The following is a 23,907-nucleotide window of genomic DNA, read 5'->3' as shown; positions in this document are numbered from 1 at the left end:
CAGTTACTGTGTCCAAAGCCACAAGTACATCTTTTTTCAATGTTGATTTGTTTAGTCATAATTATCGTCGTTGTCGTCATAGCATGTGCACTAGCTCCACAGATTTATGGCTCTAGGCCACGGCATCTGACTCACAAGAAACAGATGAATGAGGGGCAAGGGTGGGGACTTGTAAGAGAAATTATTGGCTTATCCCAGTGTCAGCATATAGAAAGAACCAATGTTGTCCCTGGTTAATGGGCCGGTCGATGGGAAATTTATTATTCTATTTATTAAGTTTTTATTTTACACAAGCCCAAAAGGTGTAAAATAAAAAGCATTTACCCAGTATGACAGATTACCAGTCCAGGCCTATTTGACTTTACATTTATTCATTTAGCAGACGCTCTAATCCAGGGCGATTTACAGTAAGTACAGGGACATTCCCCCAAGGCAAGTAGGGTGAAGTGCCTTCCCCAAGGACACAACGTCAACTGCCACGGACGGAATCGAACCGGCAACCTTCTGATTAAGCGGTTAGGGAATGTTAGCTCTACAATTTACCGGGGCTAAGTCTGAATGTTCAACTTCATTTTTGTATGCCTAAAAAATATTAAAAACACATAACATCCTAACTAAGGTTGTCATCATGGAGATCAACATCCTAACTAAGGTTGGGTTAGGGTTAGGTGGTCATCATGCATGCATGAAAGGGTTAACAAACACTGATTTAAAAACTCTGTGGACAGAATCTCTGTGGAATTTCACACATTTCAAAGTCATGGATCAAAAAGACAATTTATAAAATGTCATTTGTTTTTATTAAATCAAGTCACTTTAAAATGACAGGTATTTGAAATGAAATACATTAGGGGTAACCAATTACTCAACACCACAGTTACAGACTATTTAAAAGTGCCTTTTCACTCTCCAAGCCTGAGATTCTTTAGAAATAGAAATAGCGAAGGCCCACATTTTGGCCACAATGACCTCAGTCATTCCTTCAGCATTGGCACTTTCACATCTGGGTAAGAAACAAAATGTGTCCCTGACATCTGCAATAAATTAAATTATTAAACCTTTTAACCGCTTAACCTGTATGTACAACTTACACTTACACCTGTTAGTTCCCCCATCCACTCTCTTTAAATATAATTGAAACAAACACAGTCATTATTTATAAAAATATGAATTAAAGGGACAGGAATGTCGTTACTGCACAAGGGGTGTTGGACAGGGAGTTGTAGAAGAATAAACTATTGCACTTTCATCCAGTATAAGAAAGATACTGGTGGAAAACCACCATCAAAGCATCTTCCCCTGCAATCCTGTCTTCCATGGAGTACATTCATACAAACATACCCCTGTGGTCTGCTGTGTGTGAAATACTCTCACACACAACTAATGTCCACATACAACTTGAACTGTCTGCAGTCTCTCTGTCTCTCTCACACTCTCCCTCCCCCCCCCCGTCCCGCTGTCTCCCCCTCTCTCCAAACACACAGACAGCTAAACACCTGCCATTTTCATATTCAGGCTCATCAACACTTCAGGGAGGCACAGAAGCATTCCAAACCTGTGACCATCTCCAGGTTACCCTGGGGTGAGGTGTTGCTGGGGGCTGGACGGTAGAGGTGGAGGTGGGGGCTGGAGGGTAGAGGTGGAGGTGGGGGCTGGAGGGTAGAAGTGGAGGTGGGGGCTGGAGGGTGGAGGTGGGGGCTGGAGGGTAGAGGTGGGGGCTGGAGGGTGGGGGCTGGAGGGGGGTGCCGGGGCTGGAGGTGGGGGCTGGAGGGGGGTGCTGGGGCTGGAGGTGGGGGCTGGAGGGGGGTGCTGGGGCTGGAGGTGGGGGCTGGAGGTGGGGGCTGGAGGTGGGGGCTGGAGGATAGAGGTGGGGTGGTGGGTACTGGGGCTGGAGGGTAGAGGTGGAGGTGGGGGCTGGAGGGTAGAGGTGGAGGTGGGGGCTGGAGGGTAGAAGTGGAGGTGGGGGCTGGAGGATAGAGGTGGGGTGGGGGCTGGAGGGTAGAGGTGGAGGTGGGGGCTGGAGGGTAGAGGTGGAGGTGGGGGCTGGAGGGTAGAGGTGGGGGCTGGAGGGTGGGGGTGGGGGATGGAGGGGGGTGCCGGGGCTGGAGGTGGGGGCTGGAGGGGGGTGCTGGGGCTGGAGGTGGGGGCTGGAGGTGGGGGCTGGAGGATAGAGGTGGGGTGGTGGGTACTGGGGCTGGAGGGTAGAGGTGGAGGTGGGGGCTGGAGGGTAGAAGTGGAGGTGGGGGCTGGAGGGTGGAGGTGGGGGCTGGAGGGTGGGGGTGGGGGTGGGGGCTGGAGGGGGGTGCCGGGGCTGGAGGTGGGGGCTGGAGGGGGGTGCTGGGGCTGGAGGTGGGGGCTGGAGGGGGGTGCCGGGGCTGGAGGTGGGGGCTGGAGGGGGGTGCTGGGGCTGGAGGTGGGGGCTGGAGGTGGGGGCTGGAGGATAGAGGTGGGGTGGTGGGTACTGGGGCTGGAGGGTAGAGGTGGAGGTGGGGGCTGGAGGGTAGAGGTGGAGGTGGGGGATGGAGGTGGGGGCTGGAGGGTAGAGGTGGAGGTGGGGGCTGGAGGGTAGAGGTGGAGGTGGGGGCTGGAGGGTAGAAGTGGAGGTGGGGGCTGGAGGGTGGAGGTGGGGGCTGGAGGGTGGAGGTGGGGGCTGATCAGAACCCAGGGAGAAGTAATACTGACCCCAGGATGACAGGAGGCTGGGAGGGTGGAGGTTGGGAGGGTGGGAGGTTGGGAGGGTGGGAGGGTGGGAGGGTGGAGGCCTGCTGGTCAGAGCCAGACAGCCAGGCCTTGCAGGGCTGAAACACGCCTCATCCATTTCCTCCAGGCAGCGCAGATGATCTCGGTACAGCCCAGTTCTGCCTTCAGATGCAGTTTGGTAACATGGGACAAAGTACTAAAAATCAGGCATTTAGTCCAAAAGCCAGAACACGTTTGGTTTGATTGTGTTATGTTGACAGCATGACAACGTTTCACCCTCTATAGTTTCTCTCGGAAGGCGATTGTGAGTATCTGAATTTAAGAGTTTGTTACATCTTGAAGTGTGTGTTTACAGTAGTGTGTGTTTACGGTGCCATTTTAACTTTTCTTTAATATGATTCTAAATGTCGGGTTGAAAAGGCAAAGTATAAAGGATAGTATTTTAGAAAAAGAACATTCCCTTTGTCCCACAATGCTTTGTGGATCAAAAAGACTGTGTTGGTATGCTTTAACATCAATTAATACTTAATGTAAAAACATAAGTGTTTATCTGATTGTGTGTATCTGTGTGTGTATATATATATGGTTCTGTGTGTATCTGTGTGTGTGTATATATGGTTCTGTGTGTGTTGTGAGTGTGAGCGCCTGTGTGTGTCCAGGCAGATCAGGAGTGTGTGTGTGTCAGATCAGGAGTGTGTGTGTGTGTCCGATCAGGAGTGTGTGTGTGTGCGTGTGAGGCTAAGTGAGCGTGTGTGTGGCGTGTGCGCTTGTGTGTGTGAGAGTGTGTGTGAGTCTGCCAGATCAGGAGTATGTGCCACATGTGCATATGTGAGAGGGTGTGTATGTGAGAGGGGATTAGGAGTGTGTGTGTGTGTGTTTGTGTGTGTGTGTGAGAGAGAGATCAGGAGTGTGTGTGTGTGTGTGTGTGAGAGAGAGAGAGAGATCAGGTGTGTGTGTGTGTGTGTGTGAGAGATCAGGAGTGTGTGTGTGTCAGAGAGAGATCAGGAGTGTGTGTGTGAGAGATCAGGTGTGTGTGTGTGTGTGTCAGAGAGAGATCAGGAGTGTGTGTGTGAGAGATCAGGTGTGTGTGTGTGTGTGTGAGAGAGAGATCAGGTGTGTGTGTGTGTGTGTGAGAGAGAGATCAGGAGTGTGTGTGTGTGTGTGTGTGTGTGTGTGTGTGTGTGTGTGTGTGTGTGTGTGAGAGATCAGGAGTTGTCCACCACCTGGTGAGGTAGGGTGACGGAGGAGCCGTTGATGAAGGAGCCATGTTTGTCCCGCCCCTTCAGGAAGTAGGTGAGCAGCTCTCCCTTCCCCTTCACAAACACGGGCCCCCGCCGCACGAAGCGGAAGCCGTACCCCTTCAGGATGATGTAGCAGTCCTCCACCACCTAGGGGCATCAAACACAGCTGTATTGGTGCTTCATAATGTGTGACTGTGTGTGGTGTGTGTGTGTGTGTGTGTGTGTATGTTGTTTGTGTGTGAGCCAGGTTCTCTAACACCAGTACTCCCAGATTTGCTAATCCAATTGAAGCCTCTCCCTGATGTTGGGGGACCATGGTTAGGGTTAACCCTATAACCCTAACCATGGCCGATCTGTCACCAGACAAGCTTGGCTTAATGCAGTTGTTATTGTAATGATGTAGGAGTTCTTCTCTGCAAGCTCTGCTTCTTCCTCAACCAACACCACCGCACTCTCCCCTCCCTCCCCTCCAGTCCTGTGTCTCCCTCTCCTCTTTTCTGTCCCATGTTTCTAGTCCTCAGTATGTAACCCAGCTCTAGTTTTTCTCCTCACCTGGATGTTCCCCATCACCCCAGTAGACTCCATCCTGCTCGCCACGTTCACAGTGTTGCCCCAGATGTCGTAGTGAGGCTTCCGTGCTCCAATCACCCCCGCCAGCACCGCCCCCTTATTCAGACCTGGCAGGGGGTTCAGAACACATCAAACTGTACTCACATACACACACACACAGACACACACACAGACATACACCCACACACACACCCAGACATACACCCAGACACACACACCTTGACATACACACAAACACGCACACAGACACAATCACACACCACAAATCCCAGTGCGGCTCAGTCCTCACCTATGCGTAGCATGAAGTTGTTGAAGGACTGGTAGTTGATGTTCATTAGTGTGATCTTCATGGCCAAGGCAAAGTCTGCCAGGTCTGCCAGGTGCTGCCAGCGCTCGTGCTCACACAGCTCCTCCTTCTGGTCACAGCAGGAACTGCACTCAACACCCTTGTGTACGTTCATCTTCACCATCATCATCACCAATCCCACTATAACCTCTAAATCATGTCCTCATCCTTCCAGCCCACTCAATGACCTCTGGATGACCTCTGCCTAACCTGAAGGAGAACTGTGGATGTTCTGCTTGGGAACTCTGGATACTTTTGATTGGTTGAGATGCGGTTCTAAATAAAGGGATCATCCTCATCAGCTGGGCATCTCACGTTAGTAACCCCTATATTTGACATGTTTATATTATTTTAGCCCACGCTTTGATCCAAACAGACGTACATCTAGAAAGTACAGCAGAAGACCATTAGAAGGGCAGAGATCTACAGTAGTTTGTGGTCTGAGTCAAGGAGGTGAGTATTTATCATCAAAGAACAGTTTTGGCTGGTCCTCACTGACCCTGCGCAGGCTTAAACTAGTACACATTGATTTATACCATGGTCTGGGTGAATACTCGATTCTGATTGGCTGCAGGGGTGTCCATTATCAGGTGATATATGGACACCAACTAAGTAGTTTCAGCAAAACTGTATTTTCACAGTTCTAAATTATTGCGCTTGCTACATAGTATGAGCCTATACAAAGTGTTTTCAAGTGTGTTTGAAAGACTTTAACAAGCTAAAATGTAATTACAACAATGAGTGACTTCAATATTTCTTTCAACCTATCAAAAATGTTACTTTTCTGAATTTTCTGTGTCAGTGTCACATAACCGCTCATCTCACATCCCATTCGCTATTCACTTCGCTAATCAAACTAGCGTATTTCTTCGATTAAACGCCGCCCTCAAATAAACGCTGCACCAAAAATGAACATTGTGTAATAAACGCTACCCTCGATTAAACGCTGCACCAAAAAAAAAAAAGGAAAACAGTTATTTAATTGGATAAATTAAAACAGTATTTATTACACAAGGAAATCACAAGTGTGATTTCGCGAATTCGCCTTTCATCACTAGGCTTTTTGTTTCACCTCCTTGTTTATTCTTTGTTTGTCTATGGCCACACTGCAGCTACAATTCACTAAATCTCTCTTACTATTTAAACGCCGCCCTCGAATAAACGCAAAGCGTTGGCAAATGACCATGGTATAAGCGGGATAATGCCCTTCGAGGTGTACAATATCATCCGCTGCGCGTCGGACGCTTCACGCCTCCACATCGTCCATTATTGGATGATATCGTACACCTCGTCGGGCATCATCCCTAACTTGATTTATAAGATCATGTACATTTGTCTTGTCTGAAACACTGTTCAACCTGTTGCGGTTGAATAAATATGAAATATCTCACACACGCAAATCCTGAATAAAGACGTGAGCGGCAGTATTCCAGGACGTATCCTGTACCTTCAGACCCGCGTATCCATAGCTGGCGTCCGGGGTAACGCCAGAGGCGGCCATGTAGGTGCTGCCGATGGTCTTGATCTTGGTGATGCAACGGAACTGAGACTCGTCCAGGAGCTGCGGGGACCAGAGATTAAAGGGTTAGGGTTAGAGGTCACGTCTTAGTTAAAAACATGACAAATCAGTTCCTATTCCTGAGAGCGAAGCTACAGTCTCTAAGGACGACAACATCACTGCTTACGCTGTCGAAGTCAGAGATGATCTCGTTGAGGAAGCGGAGGCACTCGATGCCCCCGTTGTTGATGCTCTCCTCCGTGTAGAAGTCTGAAAAGTTGGGGATGGAGGCAAACATCACCCCGATCTCGTCGTACGACTGGCTGTACAGCTCCTGGAGGGGTCATTAGGAGGGGAGTGAGGAGACTGCTGGAGGGATACAGCTTAGAGTATCTGACTTCAGATCAAGGGTTGCAGGGTTTAAATCCCTCCTATCTACACTGCAACCTTAATCTCAATGAATACATTATTATTATTATAAATGTCATGTTCAGTCAATTCCTTTGTTTCTGTTTTGTTGAAATAAATATAAGATCTTACAGCTCAGGGGCCCGTTCTTCGTACATCGCTTATTACATCCAAGATCAAATGACACATCCAAGATGACATCATCTTGCTTATCATGATCTGGCTAATTCGGTTCTTCGAACACACTTGTTGTTTATGATTAGTATAGCTGGATTGAGTTATACGTTGGTCTAAAAGGGGGTATGTATCGATAGTAGAAACCTTGATCAGCAACGCTGCTATTGGCTGCTCACATAAGTCTATGGCTGCTCACCATGGCCAAAAAGAGCACCCCGTGTTTTCCGCAACAGAGCCAACAGAGCAACAGCTTGCTCGAAGGTTACTCCGAAGTTGAAGATTTAATCAGAATGCCAGGGAACACCTCAAAGTCTGCAAAATCCAAGAAAGAGGGCTGGCAAAACGTAGAAGACCAAATTAAATGTATAGTAGTGACCACATTAGATGTTTTATCGCTTAGAAGCTAGGCCTATGTTTTTTTATTTTCATACTTTGTTTATCATCTTTAATGTCATATAATGTGGTTTCAACAAATGTATGATGTAAATGAACAACGATAGGCTATCTCTCAAAAAGTATAGGCGAGTAGCATATCGCGCTGTGCTTAAGGATCTATCTATCACGCAATGAGCAATTAATTTGGTTTCATGTTAAATTCTGCTTATTATTCTTGCACCTTCCGCAACAGGTTGTTGTCGTAAAAACGGAAAAGACAAGTCTGTGACAGACTTCCTGTATCACCTCTGCTTATATATTAGCAATCAAATCATGTTTACATGAAATAAGCCTGCTCCCGAGCATGTTTAAGCTAAAGGACTTGTTGCTATGACAGCAAGTCCAGAATGAGCTTTGAAGAACCGAACAATCCAAGATCATGACAAATTGTCAACAATCAAATCCAGTTAACAGTTAGCGACGTACGGAGAACAGACCCCAGAGCTCCAGTAACCTCCCTCATCCCTCCCCCTGCATGTTCACATCCCTCCCCCTTCATGTTCACATCCCACATCCCTCCCCCTGCATGTCCTCATCCCTCATCCCTCCCCCTACATGTCCTCATCCCTCCCCCTACATGTCCTCATCCCTCCCCCTGCATGTCCTCATCCCACATCCCTCCCCCTACATGTTCACATCCCTCCCCCTACATGTCCTCATCCCTCCCCCTACATGTCCACATCCCACATCCCTCGCCCTGCATATCCACATCCCACATCCCTCCCCCTACATGTCCACATCCCACATCCCTCCCCCTGCATGTCCACATCCCTCATCCCTCCCCCTGCATGTCCACATCCCTCATCCCTCCCCCTTCATGTTCACGTCCTCATCCCTCCCCCTACATGTCCTCATCCCTCCCCCTACATGTCCTCATCCCTCCCCCTGCATGTCCTCATCCCTCATCCCTCCCCCTACATGTCCTCATCCCTCCCCCTGCATGTCCTCATCCCTCATCCCTCCCCCTACATGTCCACATCCCACATCCCTCCCCCTTCATGTTCACATCCCTCCCCTACATGTCCACATCCCACATCCCTCCCCCTGCATGTCCACATCCCTCCCCCTACATGTTCACATCCCACATCCCTCCCCCTACATGTCCACATCCCACATCCCTCCCCCTACATGTCCACATCCCTCATCCCTCCCCCTACATGTCCTCATCCCTCCCCCTACATGTCCACATCCCACATCCCTCCCCCTGCATGTCCACATCCCTCCCCCTACATGTTCACATCCCACATCCCTCCCCCTACATGTCCACATCCCTCATCCCTCCCCCTACATGTCCACATCCCTCATCCCTCCCCCTACATGTTCACATCCCACATCCCTCCCCCTACATGTCCACATCCCTCATCCCTCCCCCTGCATGTCCTCATCCCTCCCCCTGCATGTCCTCATCCCTCCCCCTGCATGTCCACATCCCTCATCCCTCCCCCTGCATGTCCACATCCCACATCCCACATCCCTCGCCCTGCATATCCATATCCCTCATCCCTCCCCCTGCATGTCCTCATCCCTCCATCTGCATGTCCACATCTTAGTTAGAGGGTCTATAAAGAGAGTAGAGTTAGATAGTGTATACAGAGAGAGTAGAGATAGTGTATACAGAGAAAGGAGATGCAGTGTATACAGAGAGAGGATATGCAGTGTATACAGAGAGAGGAGATAGTGTATACAGAGAGAGGAGACAGTGTGTACAGAGAGAGGAGATAGTATATACAGAGAAAGGAGACAGTGTGTACAGAGAGAGGAGATAGTATATACAGAGAAAGGAGACAGTGTGTACAGAGAGAGGAGATAGTATATACAGAGAAAGGAGACAGTGTGTACAGAGAGAGGAGATAGTATATACAGAGAAAGGAGATAGTGTATTCAGAGATAGGAGATAATGTATAGAGAGGAGAGCCCCGCCCACCTCGTCCCTCTTCTTGGAACCGAGGAAGTGTTTGGCCACGTGTTCCGGCAGCATGTTGGTGACCAGAGCCTCGTTCCAGCGCCGCATCTCATACACCTTCTCCTTCTGCTCGTGGACCTCGATCTTCCACAGGAACAGCGTGCGAGCCAGCTTCTCCACCTGGGGAGGAGAAAAATGCCAGAAGCACAGTGAGCTCGTACACAGACCCACCCTGCTGAGGACCCACCCTGCTGAGGACCCACCCTGCTGAGGACCCACCCTGCTGAGGACCCACCCTGCTGAGGACCCACCCTGCTGAGGACCCACCCTGCTGAGGACCCACCCTGCTGAGGACTCACCCTGCTGAGGACCCACCCTGCTGAGGACCCACCCTGCTGAGGACCCACCCTGCTGAGGACCCACCCTGCTGAGGACTCACCCTGCTGAGGACCCACCCTGCTGAGGACCCACCCTGATGAGGACCCACCCTGCTGAGGACTCACCCTGCTGAGGACTCACCCTGCTGAGGACCCACCCTGATGAGGACCCACCCTGCTGAGGACTCACCCTGCTGAGGACTCACCCTGCTGAGGACCCACCCTGCTGAGGACCCACCCTGCTGAGGACCCACCCTGCTGAGGACCCACCCTGCTGAGGACCCACCCTGCTGAGGACCCACCCTGCTGAGGACTCACCCTGCTGAGGACCCACCCTGCTGAGGACCCACCCTGCTGAGGACCCACCCTGATGAGGACCCACCCTGCTGAGGACCCACCCTGCTGAGGACTCACCCTGCTGAGGACCCACCCTGCTGAGGACCCACCCTGCTGAGGACTCACCCTGCTGAGGACCCACCCTGATGAGGACCCACCCTGCTGAGGACTCACCCTGCTGAGGACTCACCCTGCTGAGGACCCACCCTGCTGAGGACCCACCCTGATGAGGACTCACCCTGCTGAGGACCCACCCTGATGAGGACTCACCCTGATGAGGACTCACCCTGCTGAGGACCCACCCTGCTGAGGACCCACCCTGCTGAGGACCCACCCTGCTGAGGACTCACCCTGCTGAGGACCCACCCTGATGAGGACCCACCCTGCTAAGGACTCACCCTGCTGAGGACTCACCCTGCTGAGGACCCACCCTGATGAGGACCCACCCTGCTGAGGACTCACCCTGCTGAGGACTCACCCTGCTGAGGACCCACCCTGCTGAGGACCCACCCTGATGAGGACTCACCCTGCTGAGGACTCACCCTGCTGAGGACCCACCCTGCTGAGGACTTACGTGGCGAGAGAAGTAGTAGAGGCTGGCCATCATGACGAGGATCATGGAGGTGGTGGAGTACCTGGAGGGCACCTGCCCCGACCTGGCAGAACACAGGCTCGTCTGAGGGGGGGGGTAAACCACACCTGCACCAACACTGCCATACCATCATAATACACTCACCGGTAGTCCTGGAAACGGGCCATGTCGTAGCGGTCGAAGATGTCCTTCCAGCTGTAGATGTTGACGATGCCAGTCGTCACGGTGATGAGGAGCATGAGTGTAAGCTTGACCATGTGACTGACCTGGACCAGCATGGTGGTCGCCATGAGCGCCAGCACAGACATGTAGCTGTAGTATTTTGGGTTCTGAACGCAGCCCTCCGCACCTGACAAGATGGCCGCCGAAGAGACAGTGGCGTTCCCCGGAGACACGCAGCTCAGCTGTGGGGGAGGGGAGGAAAGACAGGGAGCGACAAGAGGGAGAAGAAAGGGAGGGATGACTCAGAAAAGCAGACACATCACTAACATATTTAGTGACTAACATAACACATTTACCACCACCCCACTATGGTAATACGACTAGAGCTTCTCACCATGTCCACGATGTCGGCCATGGTGAGAATGAAGATGGCAGCCATGGCCCAGGTATTCCTGGCCCAGCGCGTGTGGTCCATCCAGGTGGAGAAACACACCAGCTTCTTAGGGAACACCTGAGGTAAACAACATCAGAGGTAAACATCCTGAGGTAAACAACACCTGAGGTAGCATCCTGAGGTAAACAACAGCCTCATTCACCTCAAAACCCATAATACTTCTAAATAACACCACGATGGGGTAGCCAGCGAGGGAGAGACAGAGAGGGATAGACAGAGAGGGAGAGACAGAGGGAGAGAGAGAGAGACCAAGATGCAGAGGGAGAGACACAGGGAGAGACAGAGGGAGAGAGACAGAGGGAGAGAGAGAGACAGAGAAGGAGACAGAGAGGGAGAGACAGAGAGGGAGAGACAGAGTGAGGGAGAGACAGAGGGAGAGAGAGAGATGGAGAGAGAGATGGACAGAGAGATGGACAGAGACAGAATGAGCGATAAAGAGAGAGAGTTTTGTATGTGCTGACGTGTATGTTCGTCCATTATGTTCATGGACTTCAAAAGCCTTGAGGCATGAGAAAGATAGCGAGCATTACAAGCTAGGGGCACAGTACCAATCAATACTTGTACGTAACAGCTGCATCAATCAATGCTTGCCCATAACGGCTGCATCAATCAATGCTTGTACATAACGGCTGCATCAATCAATACTTGTACATAACAGCTGCATCAATCAATACTACAATACATTGCTGTTGTCAATACATTTAACATTTCCATGAAGTTCCTGGGCTCTGGTGTTTCAGGGTACCAAGCCCTTCGTCAACACCACGCTCCACTATGACAAGGCACGTTACACTTCCAGTCTGCTGCACACGGCACAACATGGTTGTTTCACAGCTGTTCGATGGCGTTGTCGTAAGCTGCCTAAGCAGAATTCAACAGACCCTGACTGTGATGTGCATTTCAGGTCATATTTCTCTGTCAACAGACGACTGGCCGACTTCTGCTCTCTGATCGGTTGTTCTTAAGGAAGAGGAGGAGGGAGAGGAAATGGATGGGGGAGAGGCGGAGAGGGGGGAGACTTCTCACCCGAGGGAAGATGGCCGCCAGGGAGCAGATGGTGAGGATGAGCAGCAGGATCTCTCCCACTGCCAGGGTGACATAGTTGGCTATCAACCTATCAGGAGACAGAAGAGAGAGGTGAGAATGGAACGTGTGCAAACAGAGAGAGAGAGAGAGAGAGAGAGAGAGGGAGTGAGAGGAAGAGAGAGAAGGAGTCAGAGATGGAGAGACAGAGAGGGAGAGAGAGGGAGTCAGAGATGGAGAGACAGAGAGGGAGAGAGAGGGAGTCAGAGATGGAGAGACAGAGAGAGAGAGAGAGGGAGTCAGAGATGGAGAGACAGAGAGAGAGAGAGAGAGAGAGAGGGAGTGAGAGGAAGAGAGAGAGGGAGTCAGAGATGGAGAGACAGAGAGGGAGAGAGAGGGAGTCAGAGATGGAGAGACAGAGAGGGAGAGAGAGGGAGTCAGAGATGGAGAGACAGAGAGGGAGAGAGAGAGAGGGAGAGAGAGGGAGGCAGAGAGAGAGAGAGAGAGAGAGAGAGAGAGAGAGAGAGAGAGAGAGAGAGAGAGAGAGGGAGGCAGAGAGAGGGAGCAGCTCACTGTGGGTCTATGAGGGCCTCCATGGCTGCAGTGAAGAGCAGCACCACACAGGAGCAGCTGAAGGCCGCGCCGCTCTGCTTCTCCTTCTCCACAGAATACCTGGTCTCAAGCTCTGGGTCCACGAAGCGCAGCGACAGAGGGTTGGTGTGTCTCCCCTTCAGGCTGACGGAGGAGGGTGGGGGGGAGGGAGGGAGAAAGAGAGGCGAGAAGAGAGAAACAGAGGGAGAAAGAGGAACAGAGGGAGAGAGGGAGAAAGAGAGGAACAGAGGGAGAAAGAGAGGAACAGAGGGAGAGAGGGAGAAAGAGAGGAACAGAGGGAGAGAGGGAGAAAGAGAGGAACAGAGGGAGAGAGGAAGAAAGAGAGGAACAGAGGGATAAATGATTGAAAAAGAGAGAAAAGGGGAAATACGTTGCTGGTCCTCTAATGAGACTCACACACACACACACAGACACACACACACACACTCACGCCTGGATGGTCTCTCTCTCCAGCAGAGCCTCGTTGAGCAGCTTGTTGAGCTCCTGCTCGTTCTCCTGGGCATCGATGACGCGCTCCGCGAGATCCCTCAGCCTCAGCCTCCGCCGGGGGTTAGGGAAGGACGGGTTCACCACCTGGGGGGGAGGTAGAGAGAAAGAGGTGGAAGAAATATAGAGAGACAGAGGGAGGGTGAAAGAAGGTTGGGGGAGGGAGAGAGGGTGGAAGAGAGAGACACAGAGAGAGACAGAGAAAGGGAGGGGAGGGAGAGAAAAAGTGAGTATGGCACAGGTGTACTGGACACTGTGGTGTGTGTGTGTGTGTGTGTGTGTGTGTGTGTGTGTGTGTGTGCGTGCGTGCATGTGTGTGTGCATGTGTGTGTGCGTGTGTGAGTATATGAGTGTGTGTGGGTGAGTGTGTGTGTGTGAGTGAAAGACTGTGTGAATGAGTGTGTGTACCCGTGTGTCCAGGTCCTCTGGTTCCTCAGGTGTGGTGCAGGCTGTGTTCACACTCCCGTTACACTCCCTGGTGTTGATCAGCAACGGAGAGTTGCCATTGGACGAGGTCACAGACAGCTTCTGATAGGAGGAGGGACAGGAGCTGTGAGGTCATACATCAGGTGTGTGAGTTTGTGTGTGTGTGTGTGTGTGTGTGTATGTTGTGTATGTGAGAGTGTGTGTGTGTGTGTGTGAGTGTGTGTGTGTGTGTGTGTGCTCCTCTCACCACTCCATTGATAGCATTCCGCCCCATGGGGTCCTTGGGGACGACCACCAGGTAGGTCTGGATTCCTCGCTCCTTCAGGTAGTCACACCTCTCCCCCCCCTCCCCCGGCTCCACCTCAAACTCCCCCTGCAGACACTGCATGGTGCTCTCCGAGATGTGCACCCGCCTGGTGGGAAGAGAGGCGGGGAGATCTGGATGTTAAACCTGCCATCTCTTTCCAGGAGCTAACTAGGCTAGCTAGCTAGGGGTGGTGGCTGGTCGGCAATGTCTCACCCTGGAACCCCTCCAGCCTCCATCTTGTTGGCAACGGTGACATCGGTGGACCAGACGTCATACTGCCACCTCTTCTGCCCCAGCACTCCCCCCAGCACGGTGCCACTGTGGACCCCCACGCGCATGTCCACCTGCGTCTGGGTCTTCTCACGCACATACCTGGGGACACACACCTGTCACACCACACAACACTACCTCCCTCCTCCTCCCTCCTCCTCGCCCCCTCCTCCTCCTAACACCACACACCTGTCACACCACACAACACTACCTCCCTCCTCCTCCCTCCTCCTCGCCCCCTCCTCCTCCTAACACCACACACCTGTCACACCACACAACACTACCTCCCTCCTCCTCCCTCCTCCTCGCCCCCTCCTCCTCCCGCCTCTCTTACGAGATGGCGTCCACCATGGCCAGTCCCATCATGATGGAGCATGCGGCTGTGGTCGTCACGGTAATCAGGCAGGCCGCAGATGCAGTAGTAACAGTCTCCAAGGATCTTGATCCTCAGCTGGTGGTGTTTCTACACACACACACAAGTACACATGTACTGTATGTCAGTGTGTGGGTGTGTGTGAGTGTGTGTGAGAGTGAGACTCACGGCGGCCAGCTTGTCGAAGCGAGCGAACAGCTCGTTGAGCAGCTTGACCAGCTCCTGGGCGCTGCAGGAGGAGGAGAGCTGGGTGAAGCCCACGATGTCTGCAAACAGGATGCTGAGGAGAGAACACATGTTAGCCAGGAGGCTCCTCCTGCCCCTCCTCCTCATGCCCCACCTGCCCCACCTGCCCCTCCTGCCCCTCCTGCTCCTCCTGCTCCTCCTGCCCCTCCTCCTCATGCTCCACCGGGTGCCCCCCACCGGGTGCCCCCCACCTGGTGCCCCCCACCTGGTGCCCCCCACCTGGTGCCCCCCACCGGGTGCCCCCCACCGGGTGCCCCCCCACCGGGTGCCCCCCACCGGGTGCCCCCCACCTGGTGCCCCCCACCGGGTGCCCCCCACCGGGTGCCCCCCACCGGGTGCCCCCCACCGGGTGCCCCCCACCTGGTGCCCCCCACCGGGTGCCCTCCACCTGGTGCCCCCCACCTGGTGCCCCCCACCGGGTGCCCCCCACCGGGTGCCCCCCACCTGGTGCCCCCCACTACCTGACATTCTGGTGGCGGTACATGTACATGGTGTTGAACTGCTGCATCTCCTTCTGACTGGCCTCCTTCTTCATGTCCTGCAGCATCTCGTCTGCGATGTGCTTGGGCAGGATGGACAAAAGCAGGCGCTCCTGGGGGGAGGGGGGAGTAGGATAAATGGATCCAGGCTTAAAAACGACACACACAATCAAAACAGATATTTGCACTCTGCCTCCACCCAGGCCTAGCTACAGACCCTGCCTCAAACTGCCTCAACCCAGGCCTAGCTACAGAGCATGCCTCAAACTGCTTCCACCCAGGCCTAGCTACAGAGCCTGCCTCAAACTGCTGCCACCCAGGCCTAGCTACAGAGCCTGCCTCAAACTGCCTCAACCCAGGCCTAGCTACAGAGCCTGCCTCAAACTGCTTCCACCCAGGCCAAGCTTCAGAGCCTGCCTCAAACTGCCTCCACCCAGGCCTAGCTACAGAGCCTGTCTCAAACTGCTTGCACCCAGGCCTAGCTACAGAGCCTGCCTCAAACTGCCTCAACCCAGGCCTAGCTACAGAGCCTGCCTCAAACTGCCTCAACCCAGGCCAAGCTACAGAGCCTGAATCTAAGTGATTAAACACCAGCAATATGAACTTGAACGTGTCAAGCAAACAAAGGCTTAAATACACACACCACATACACACACCACACCAACATACACACAACACACACTACATACACACGCCACACACACAGATACATGTACACACACACTCTGACGCATGCTGATGAAGACACATGACTGTGTATCACCCTCACACACACTCCAGTGAGAAGAGGTTAAACACAACAGTGAGAGAGACAGAGAGAGAGAGAGAATGAAAGATACAGAGAATGAGAGAGAATGAGAGACAGAGACAGAATGACAGAGAGAACTGGATGAGCGAGTCAGCACTTTGATTACAGCTGACATCGTCTCAGGAGACTGGTCACCATGGTAACCTGCAGCAACCGGAGGCTTCTTGATTGGCCAGATGCCCTCTTCTCCCAGAAGCCTCTGCTTCTCCATTAGTATTCTGGGACTCTCCCTCCCCTCTCTCGGCTCTCTCTCATCTCTCCTCTCCTCTCTCTCTCTCTCTCTCTCTCTCTCTCTCTCTCTCTCTCTCTCTCTCTCTCTCTCTCTCTCTCTCTCTCTCTCTCTCTCTCTCTCTCTCTCTCTCTCTCTCTCTCTCTCTCTCTCTCTCTCTCTCTCTCTCTCTCTCTCTCTCTCTCTCTCTCTCTCTCTCTCTCTCTCTCTCTCTCTCTCTCTCTCTCTCTCTCTCTCTCTCTCTCTCTCTCTCTCTCTCTCTCTCTCTCTCTCTCTCTCTCTCTCTCTCTCTCTCTCTCTCTCTCTCTCTCTCTCTCTCTCTCTCTCTCTCGTTCCACCTCTGTGGGCCTCATGTACTAACGCTTTTGCGCACACTTCAGGCGTATTTGTTTCACAATTTGCACATAAAAGCATGGCGAGGTATGTTAAAACATGACGCACTGAGGTAAAAGCGCAGACTGCCTGTCGCTGAAAATGGCAAACTGCGCTTTTCCGTGTCATGCATATGCATTCACGGAAGGGTCAAGGGGAAAGTGGGAGTTTCCCATAAAGAGATGGGAGGGGATGCGTAAAGTGCGCCTAATTATGTATTCCGCAGAATAGCCACGGGAACATATTTTATCAGGGGGGTGCGGGGGCTTAATGTTGCGGGGCGGCAAGGATGGACTGGGAGTAAAAAACAGTCCATGGACTTTGATCCAGACCTGCCCACCAGAACTGGTCCCTGTATACGCCACCACAGCTGTGAAGGTGATTTCTTTTTGTCTCCATTTTTCAGCCCCACCCTTACGTTTCTTAGCCTGGTTCTCCATGGTTATTCTTCTCCCCCGGTGCTCCCGGTGGCCAGTCCGCTACTGCGGGGCTGTGCCGGGGTGGTGGATTTTTAAGTCATATTATTTTTAATTATTGTGCTGTCAGGGGCTGCTGCAGCACCCTTAGCACCCCTAGCGGTATGTCCAAAACCGCACGTAAAAGTGTGCCTCTATTTTGCGGTGAAAATACTGCGCGTCTTAAAAGCAGGTGTAAACCTGGATGCACGCGGGTTGCCTCGCATATGCCTCCTGGTGAAATGACAGCAGTAATCCGAGCAAAATGAAGACAGGCCGAGGAGACGATCTGAGAGGATTTTTGCCACAAGGATCACACTTTTTCAGTTGAGTGAACACTAAATCATTACGCGTTACAGATTAAGCAGCCATGCAATATTACAGTTACTGGAATTTGTAATTGGTCCAGATGGCATTTTTTGGTGTCGGTGTGGAATTCTGGCCTTGTATAATATTTAAATTTGTGTGTGACACACACAGTCACACACACTGCTGCCTACCACACACACGCACACACTGCTGCCTACCACACACACTGCTGCCTACCACACACACACTGCTGCCTACCACACACACAGCTGCCTACCACACACACACACACACACACACACTGCTGCCTACCACACACACTGCTGCCTACCACACACATTCCTGACTACCACACACACACTGCTGCCTATCCCTTTCTTCTCCTCTCTCTTTACAAGCCACATTATGACCTTTCAGTACTTCCTCTGTCTCAGTCCGTCCCTCCCTCCATCCCTCCCTCCATCCCTCCCTCCATCCCTCCACCCTTCCCTCCCTCCACCCTTCCCTCCCTCCACCTTTCCTTCCCTCCTTCCCTCCCCCCCTCCCTCCTTCCACTCTTCCCTCCCTCCCTCCATCCATCCCTCCCTCCCTCCCTCCACCTTTCCTTTCCTCCCTCCACCCTTCCATCCCTCCACCTTTCCTTCCCTCCTTTCCTCCCCCCCTCCCTTCTTCCACTCTTCCCTCCCTCCTTCCTTCCTTCCCTCCCTCCCTCCCTCCCTCCACCTTTCCTTTCCTCCCTCCACCTTTCGTTCCCTCCTTCCCTCCCTCCCTCCACCTTTCCTTTCCTCCCTCCACCTTTCGTTCCCTCCTTCCCTCCCTCCCTCCACCCTTCCCTCCCTCCATCCCTGCCCCCCATCCCCCCCCCCCCCCCCCCGTCTCTCACCTGCTGCTGACTCTGCTCCTCCAGGTTGAGCTTTACCTCCAGGGACTGGCGCGCCTCCAGGAAGGCCTTGCGGTGCTTGCGGTCGGCCATGTAGTAAGACATGACTCCCACAGTGATGGAGCACATGTAGATCACCAGGTTAGCCAGGAGCTGCTCAGAACACACACACACATATAAACACGTACACACACATATAGTATATACACACACGTACACACTCACTCATGTCATGGGGGGGCTGAGGCAGGGTCCTGTGGTCTGAACTTTCCTGATCGTCCCGGTCGATACTAAGCTAGTGTCCTGGCCTGGCAGCTATAGTGTCCTGACCTGGCAGCTATAGTGTCCTGACCTGGCAGCTATAGTGGCCTGCCAGCTAGAGTGTCCTGGCCTGGCAGCTAGAGTCCCCTGGCCTGGCAGCTAGAGTCCCCTGGCCTGGCAGCTATAGTGTCCTGACCTGGAAGCTATAGTGTCCTGGCCTGGCAGCTAGAGTCCCCTGGCCTGGAAGCTAGTGTCCTGGCCTGGCAGCTATAGTGTCCTGGCCTGGCAGGTATAGTGGCCTGGCAGCTATAGTGTCCTGGCCTGGCAGCTATAGTGTCTTGGCCTGGCAGCTAGTGTCCTGGCCTGGCAGCTATAGTGTCCTGGCCTGGCAGCTATAGTGTCCTGGCCTGGCAGCTAGAGTGTCCTGGCCTGGCAGCTATAGTGTCCTGGCCTGGCAGCTATAGTGTCCTGGCCTGGCAGCTATAGTGTCCTGGCCTGGCAGCTATAGTGTCCTGGCCTGGCAGCTATAGTGTCCTGGCGTGGCAGCTATAGTGTCCTGGACGATAATGTGCCATTATGATAGAGAAACAAGAGAACATGGAGAACGGAGGACAGGGAGGTAGAGAGCAGTAACTCTGACAACATCTAAGAGGCCTGTCTGGGTCAGGACACTCCAAACCTTCGCTCTGTTTTCCGCTCTGCTATCAAAACATTTCATAAATACAGACATGCAGCAGGATCAATATGGTTGTTTCATGGCTGAGACTGCAGCAGGGGCAGAGCACGCGCTCAGCCACACCTCCATGTGATCAGCACAGCTGCTCTGGGATATCAGCCCACACTTCCTGGATGGCTAGTTATGACATGTTAATGAACGGTCATGTGATTTACTTCCTCTAAAGCAGTAAACAAGGAAGAGCTAGCATGCTGCACCTGTTCTCCTTTGGCTCCCATAGGTGTAACTCACCAGGTGAGAAACTAACCCTAACTCACCAGGAACTACTCCCCCATCTCCCCTCCTCACCCGTCTCCCCTCCTCACCTGTCTCCCCTCCCCCTCCCCACCTGTCTCCCTTCCTCACCCGTCTCCCCTCCCCACCTGTCTCCCCTCCCTTCCCCCTCCTCACCTGTCTCCCTTCCTCACCCGTCTCCCCTCCCCACCTGTCTCCCTCCCTTCCCCCTCCTCACCTGTCTCCCCTCCCCACCTGTCTCCCCTGCCCCTCCTCACCTGTCTCCCCTCCTCACCTGTCTCCCCTCCCCCTCCCCACCTGTCTCCCTTCCTCACCCGTCTCCCCTCCCCACCTGTCTCCCTCCCTTCCCCCTCCTCACCTGTCTCCCCTCCCCACCTGTCTCCCCTCCCCCTCCTCACCTGTCTCCCCTCCTCACCTGTCTCCACTGTCTCCACTGTCTCCCCTCTCCACCTCCTCACCTGTCTCCCTTCCTCACCTGTCTCCCCTCCCCACCTGTCTCCCCTCCTCACCTGTCTCCCCTCCTCACCTGTCTCCCCTCCTCACCTGTCTCCACTGTCTCCACTGTCTCCCCTCTCCACCTCCTCACCTGTCTCCCCTCCCCCTCCCCACCTGTCTCCCTTCCTCACCTGTCTCCCCTCCTCACCTGTCTCCCTCCCTTCCCCCTCCTCACCTGTCTCCCCTCCTCACCTGTCTCCCCAGCGCCCCCTCCTGGATGTGATCCTGCTGCTGCTGTGCGATGGTGACCCCCAGCACCAGGGTGTGAATGCTGCAGGTCACGGCAGTGATCAGCACGATGGGTGTGAGTCTGAGTGGCAGTGTGAGGAAGCAGGAGAAGCTGAAGAAGGCCTGCCAGCCCACCGTGTCGCTGGCCTGGTGGCAGCGGCTGTAGTTCAGTCCCAGGTAGCAAAACACCTGCGCAGCAATCAGCACCCACAGGGCGTAGGGCACCACCCTGCGCGTCACACGGCCTGGCAGCAGGCCAAAGCGACACAGCACGTAGAGCAGGATGTCGGACGCCAGCCCCACTGACGCCACCGCCACTGACGCCATCTTGTCGCCGGTGTACACCACGGCACACATCACGATGATGTAGCAGTCGAAGAGCGCGGCGAACACCACCAGCACCAGCAGGGTCTCGTGGCGCTGACGCCGGAAGTATGTCTGGTACAGGTTCTCCAGAGACTCGGGGGCAAAGGTGAGGCGCATAAAGCGAGGCAGGCAGAGGCAGCAGCCAGAACTACGGACCGTTACCTCGTGCGTCCGGCCCACCGCCTGGCCCGGGTCGGACGGCAGCGTCACCGAGCAGTCGGCAGAGTACTCTGCTGAGTACTCCGGCTCTGAGAAGGCCCGGTTGCGAGGCATGGTGAACACAAACCTGCGGCTTGTAAACAACAACAACTCTGTTTAGGGTGACCTTATGATGGAGGAGCAAAATCACCTTCAGAGCCTGTTTTGTAACATCCCCCTGTTCTGTTTATTTGTCAGAGGCTCACCCTAACTGTAACCGTGCCGACAGTCAGGCCCTGTTGTGTGTTGACCAGTCACTCCTACATGCTGGTTTTGTGTGACTGGTCATTTTGGTTCTGGGCCATGACGAGGCCTGTCCTGGAGGAACAGAACACACATAAGCTTCCACACACTTCTAACCCTAACACCTCCCTTCACAGTGTCTATCAAGTACTCAGGGTACAAATGTGTCCATAAAGTACTCAGGGTACAAATGGCGGCTGATGCGATTCCTTCAGAAGCACCAGTCCAGGTATAAGGGCAGTAATGCCAACATAGTCCCTGAATTGAGCTCACATGTGCCACATGAATGTCCTTGTTTCCTTTAAAAAAAAACCTTGGTGTTTATTTCCTATCTCCGTTCTCGGTCCACTGGAGTCGGCGCCATCGTTCACGTGGGGTTTCCATGGCGAAAAGTAACATAAGAAAAACACCGGGAAGGTGGAATGCAGAAGGGGCACGGTAGTGGGCAAAGCCCCTTCCATTCAACCTTCAAAACTACATATAGTACAATCTCTCACGCGGCTGCGGTCTCTCACGCAGCTCCGGTCCCAATAGTCCAACTTCTTGATGACCAGCGGAAAAGGAAAAAACGAACCCAAATACCGACATGTAGCCTAGGCTGGGGTTTGACTGTCCATATGAAAAGACGGCATGTAGTTCAGAAAAAATGTGTCCCTTGAGTAGATAGCGTCTGTGTTTTAAGAGGATAATATCCCCGGAGCTCTACGCTGGAGTGTTGCTCATTTCATAGAGCGCGTCCAGGAAACAGGCTACATGTTGCGCTCTAAACAACACTCTACTGAACAAGAAAATTGATTTCTAAAATAACACAAATAACATCCAAACGGAATTCTCCATTTAAATTGCACAGGGCTGGTGTGTTCTCGCCCCGAGTATGAATGTAAAGACAATTTTAAATGCTTGACATAACGATAAGAAGAGTCAATTTAAACATAGGCCTCGGTGTAAAATCGGTTTTGCTAAATTTCAGTTTAAGATGAATATGAAGGCTTGGTTTGATATATCCACCAAACCCGATCGACTGGCGAAAAAGGCTCCATTTCACACATGTTGTTAATTTCACACGACTGACAAAAATAGCCAAAGAAACGTGATCTTTCAGTCTGTCATCTTCCGATGACTAGATGTTTGGGATCTGTGAGCTTCCTCTCTAACGATACGCACTCTGAGCCGAGGGTTAGTGCCAGATGCTGTGAAAATCATCGGCATATTGTTGCATCCGCTTACCGAGCCATGAAAAACCGGACACTTTAGGTCCCCTTTAGATAGTTGTCGTCTCAGTGGGGATTAATGTCTCTTTCGATCATGAAATCAGCACCCGGCCGGCATCTTGGTATCATATAAAACCCTGTACAAGCCTCATCGACACATTTAGTGGCTGTAACGCCGAATACTGCCCTGATCTTCAACAGCCTTCCGTAGAAAACGCGGAACAACACTGCTCTCTGACTGGCTACTATGACACTTTCTCCGCCCGTTAAGCCCGCCCCCATGCACAACCGAGAGCTCTGTCACCTAAAGAAGAAACAAACTTGGAGATCAGAGATAGACATTTAGCAAAGTAGCCTGCATTTAAAAATTTTGCTGAGCAAAATATTGGCGTATGAATAGGACTTTTCGCAAATCATAACAAATTGTATAAAAGTATTAAAACATATTTATAGCCTAGACTTGTTCAAATATTGATCCGAATTGCCATGGGCAAGGGCAGCCTTTATCAGCCAGCAATATCAGACTTTATCTGGCTCACAAAATGAGAGAGAGGGAGACATAGAGAGAGACATAGAGAGAGACATAGAGAGAGACAGAGAGAGAGACAGAGAGACACAGACAGAGAGACAGAGACAGACAGAAACAAAGAGAGAGAGAGAAACAAAGAGAGAGAGAGAGAGAGAGAGAGAGACTGCATGTGTTGTTGACCAGGTCAGTGTGGGGGCGGTACTGTAATCACTAGCGGGCTGGACCAGGTCAGTGTGGCAGCAGTACTGTAATCACTAGCGGACTGGACCCGTCTGACACGGGCTGTCATTGACGCTGCCATGAGGTCTGTATAGATCCTTCCACTGACACCCTATATTGATTCTCTGATCAATATCCAGACGTCAGGAAATAATTTATCAACACCTAGCTTGTAGGGTTCTGTGGCCTCAATCAACCAATTACATCCCCTCCTCTCCCCTCCCCAGAAATCAGATGAGTCCATCCTTTGAGGCTAATGTGCTCACATGGTTTTCCCATTTTCATACACACACACTCACCACACGCTCATACACACACACACACACACACATATATACAAACAACACACACACACTCACACACACACAGTTTGTCCTCCTCCTTTGATGTGTAATTCCATCATGAAAGCCTGCGAACCAAAGGCCATGGCAGTGTTCATGTCGCCTTGGAAGCGGTGATCCAGAGGATTTGTGGCCCAGAGTCACACCAAAAGAGCTACAGGTGACACTCCAGCAGTCATTGTTCATGATTACATTAGTCCTGTCGAGAAAAGAGAGACCAGCCAACATGTTCATTATTTGCTTACAGAGTTACATAAGGAGAGAGGATAATGAGCTCAATCAAAAGATTGAGATTATGGGATGGATTACATTTTAGTCATTTAGCAGACACTCTTATCCAGAGCGACTTACAGTAGGATTAAGACACGCCAT

General features: G+C 52.5%; 2 protein-coding genes across 2 annotated transcripts; both read right to left on the bottom strand.

The window, feature by feature from the left end:
• Positions 1 to 804: 804 nt before the first annotated feature.
• Positions 805 to 2,825, bottom strand: LOC134024023 (uncharacterized). The gene is made up of 2 exons (XM_062466397.1): positions 1,672 to 2,825; positions 805 to 1,613 (listed from the first exon to the last, which is right to left on the bottom strand). Exons 1-2 carry the CDS (start codon positions 2,816 to 2,818, stop codon positions 1,573 to 1,575), a joined length of 1,188 nt encoding a protein of 395 aa, XP_062322381.1. The 5' UTR covers positions 2,819 to 2,825; the 3' UTR covers positions 805 to 1,572.
• A 775-nt stretch (positions 2,826 to 3,600) lies between these two features.
• Positions 3,601 to 22,679, bottom strand: adcy3a (adenylate cyclase 3a). Its single transcript, XM_062466396.1, is given in 23 exon segments — positions 3,601 to 3,626; positions 3,839 to 3,860; positions 3,903 to 4,088; positions 4,494 to 4,618; positions 4,801 to 4,927; positions 6,305 to 6,418; positions 6,543 to 6,689; positions 9,300 to 9,458; positions 10,566 to 10,647; positions 10,728 to 10,987; positions 11,140 to 11,256; positions 12,226 to 12,313; positions 12,796 to 12,957; positions 13,265 to 13,407; positions 13,729 to 13,848; positions 13,994 to 14,159; positions 14,267 to 14,425; positions 14,658 to 14,704; positions 14,706 to 14,786; positions 14,865 to 14,976; positions 15,404 to 15,534; positions 18,478 to 18,627; positions 20,393 to 22,679. Coding segments are annotated over 21 exon segments (3,348 nt in total). The 5' UTR covers positions 21,068 to 22,679; the 3' UTR covers positions 3,601 to 3,626; positions 3,839 to 3,860; positions 3,903 to 3,905.
• Positions 22,680 to 23,907: the final 1,228 nt, after the last annotated feature.

Source organism: Osmerus eperlanus, chromosome 7, assembly GCF_963692335.1.
Source record: "Osmerus eperlanus chromosome 7, fOsmEpe2.1, whole genome shotgun sequence".
NCBI classification, from domain to species: domain Eukaryota; kingdom Metazoa; phylum Chordata; class Actinopteri; order Osmeriformes; family Osmeridae; genus Osmerus; species Osmerus eperlanus.
Note: the sequence above shows the minus strand (reverse complement) of the source record. Positions and strands in the feature narration are given on the sequence as shown.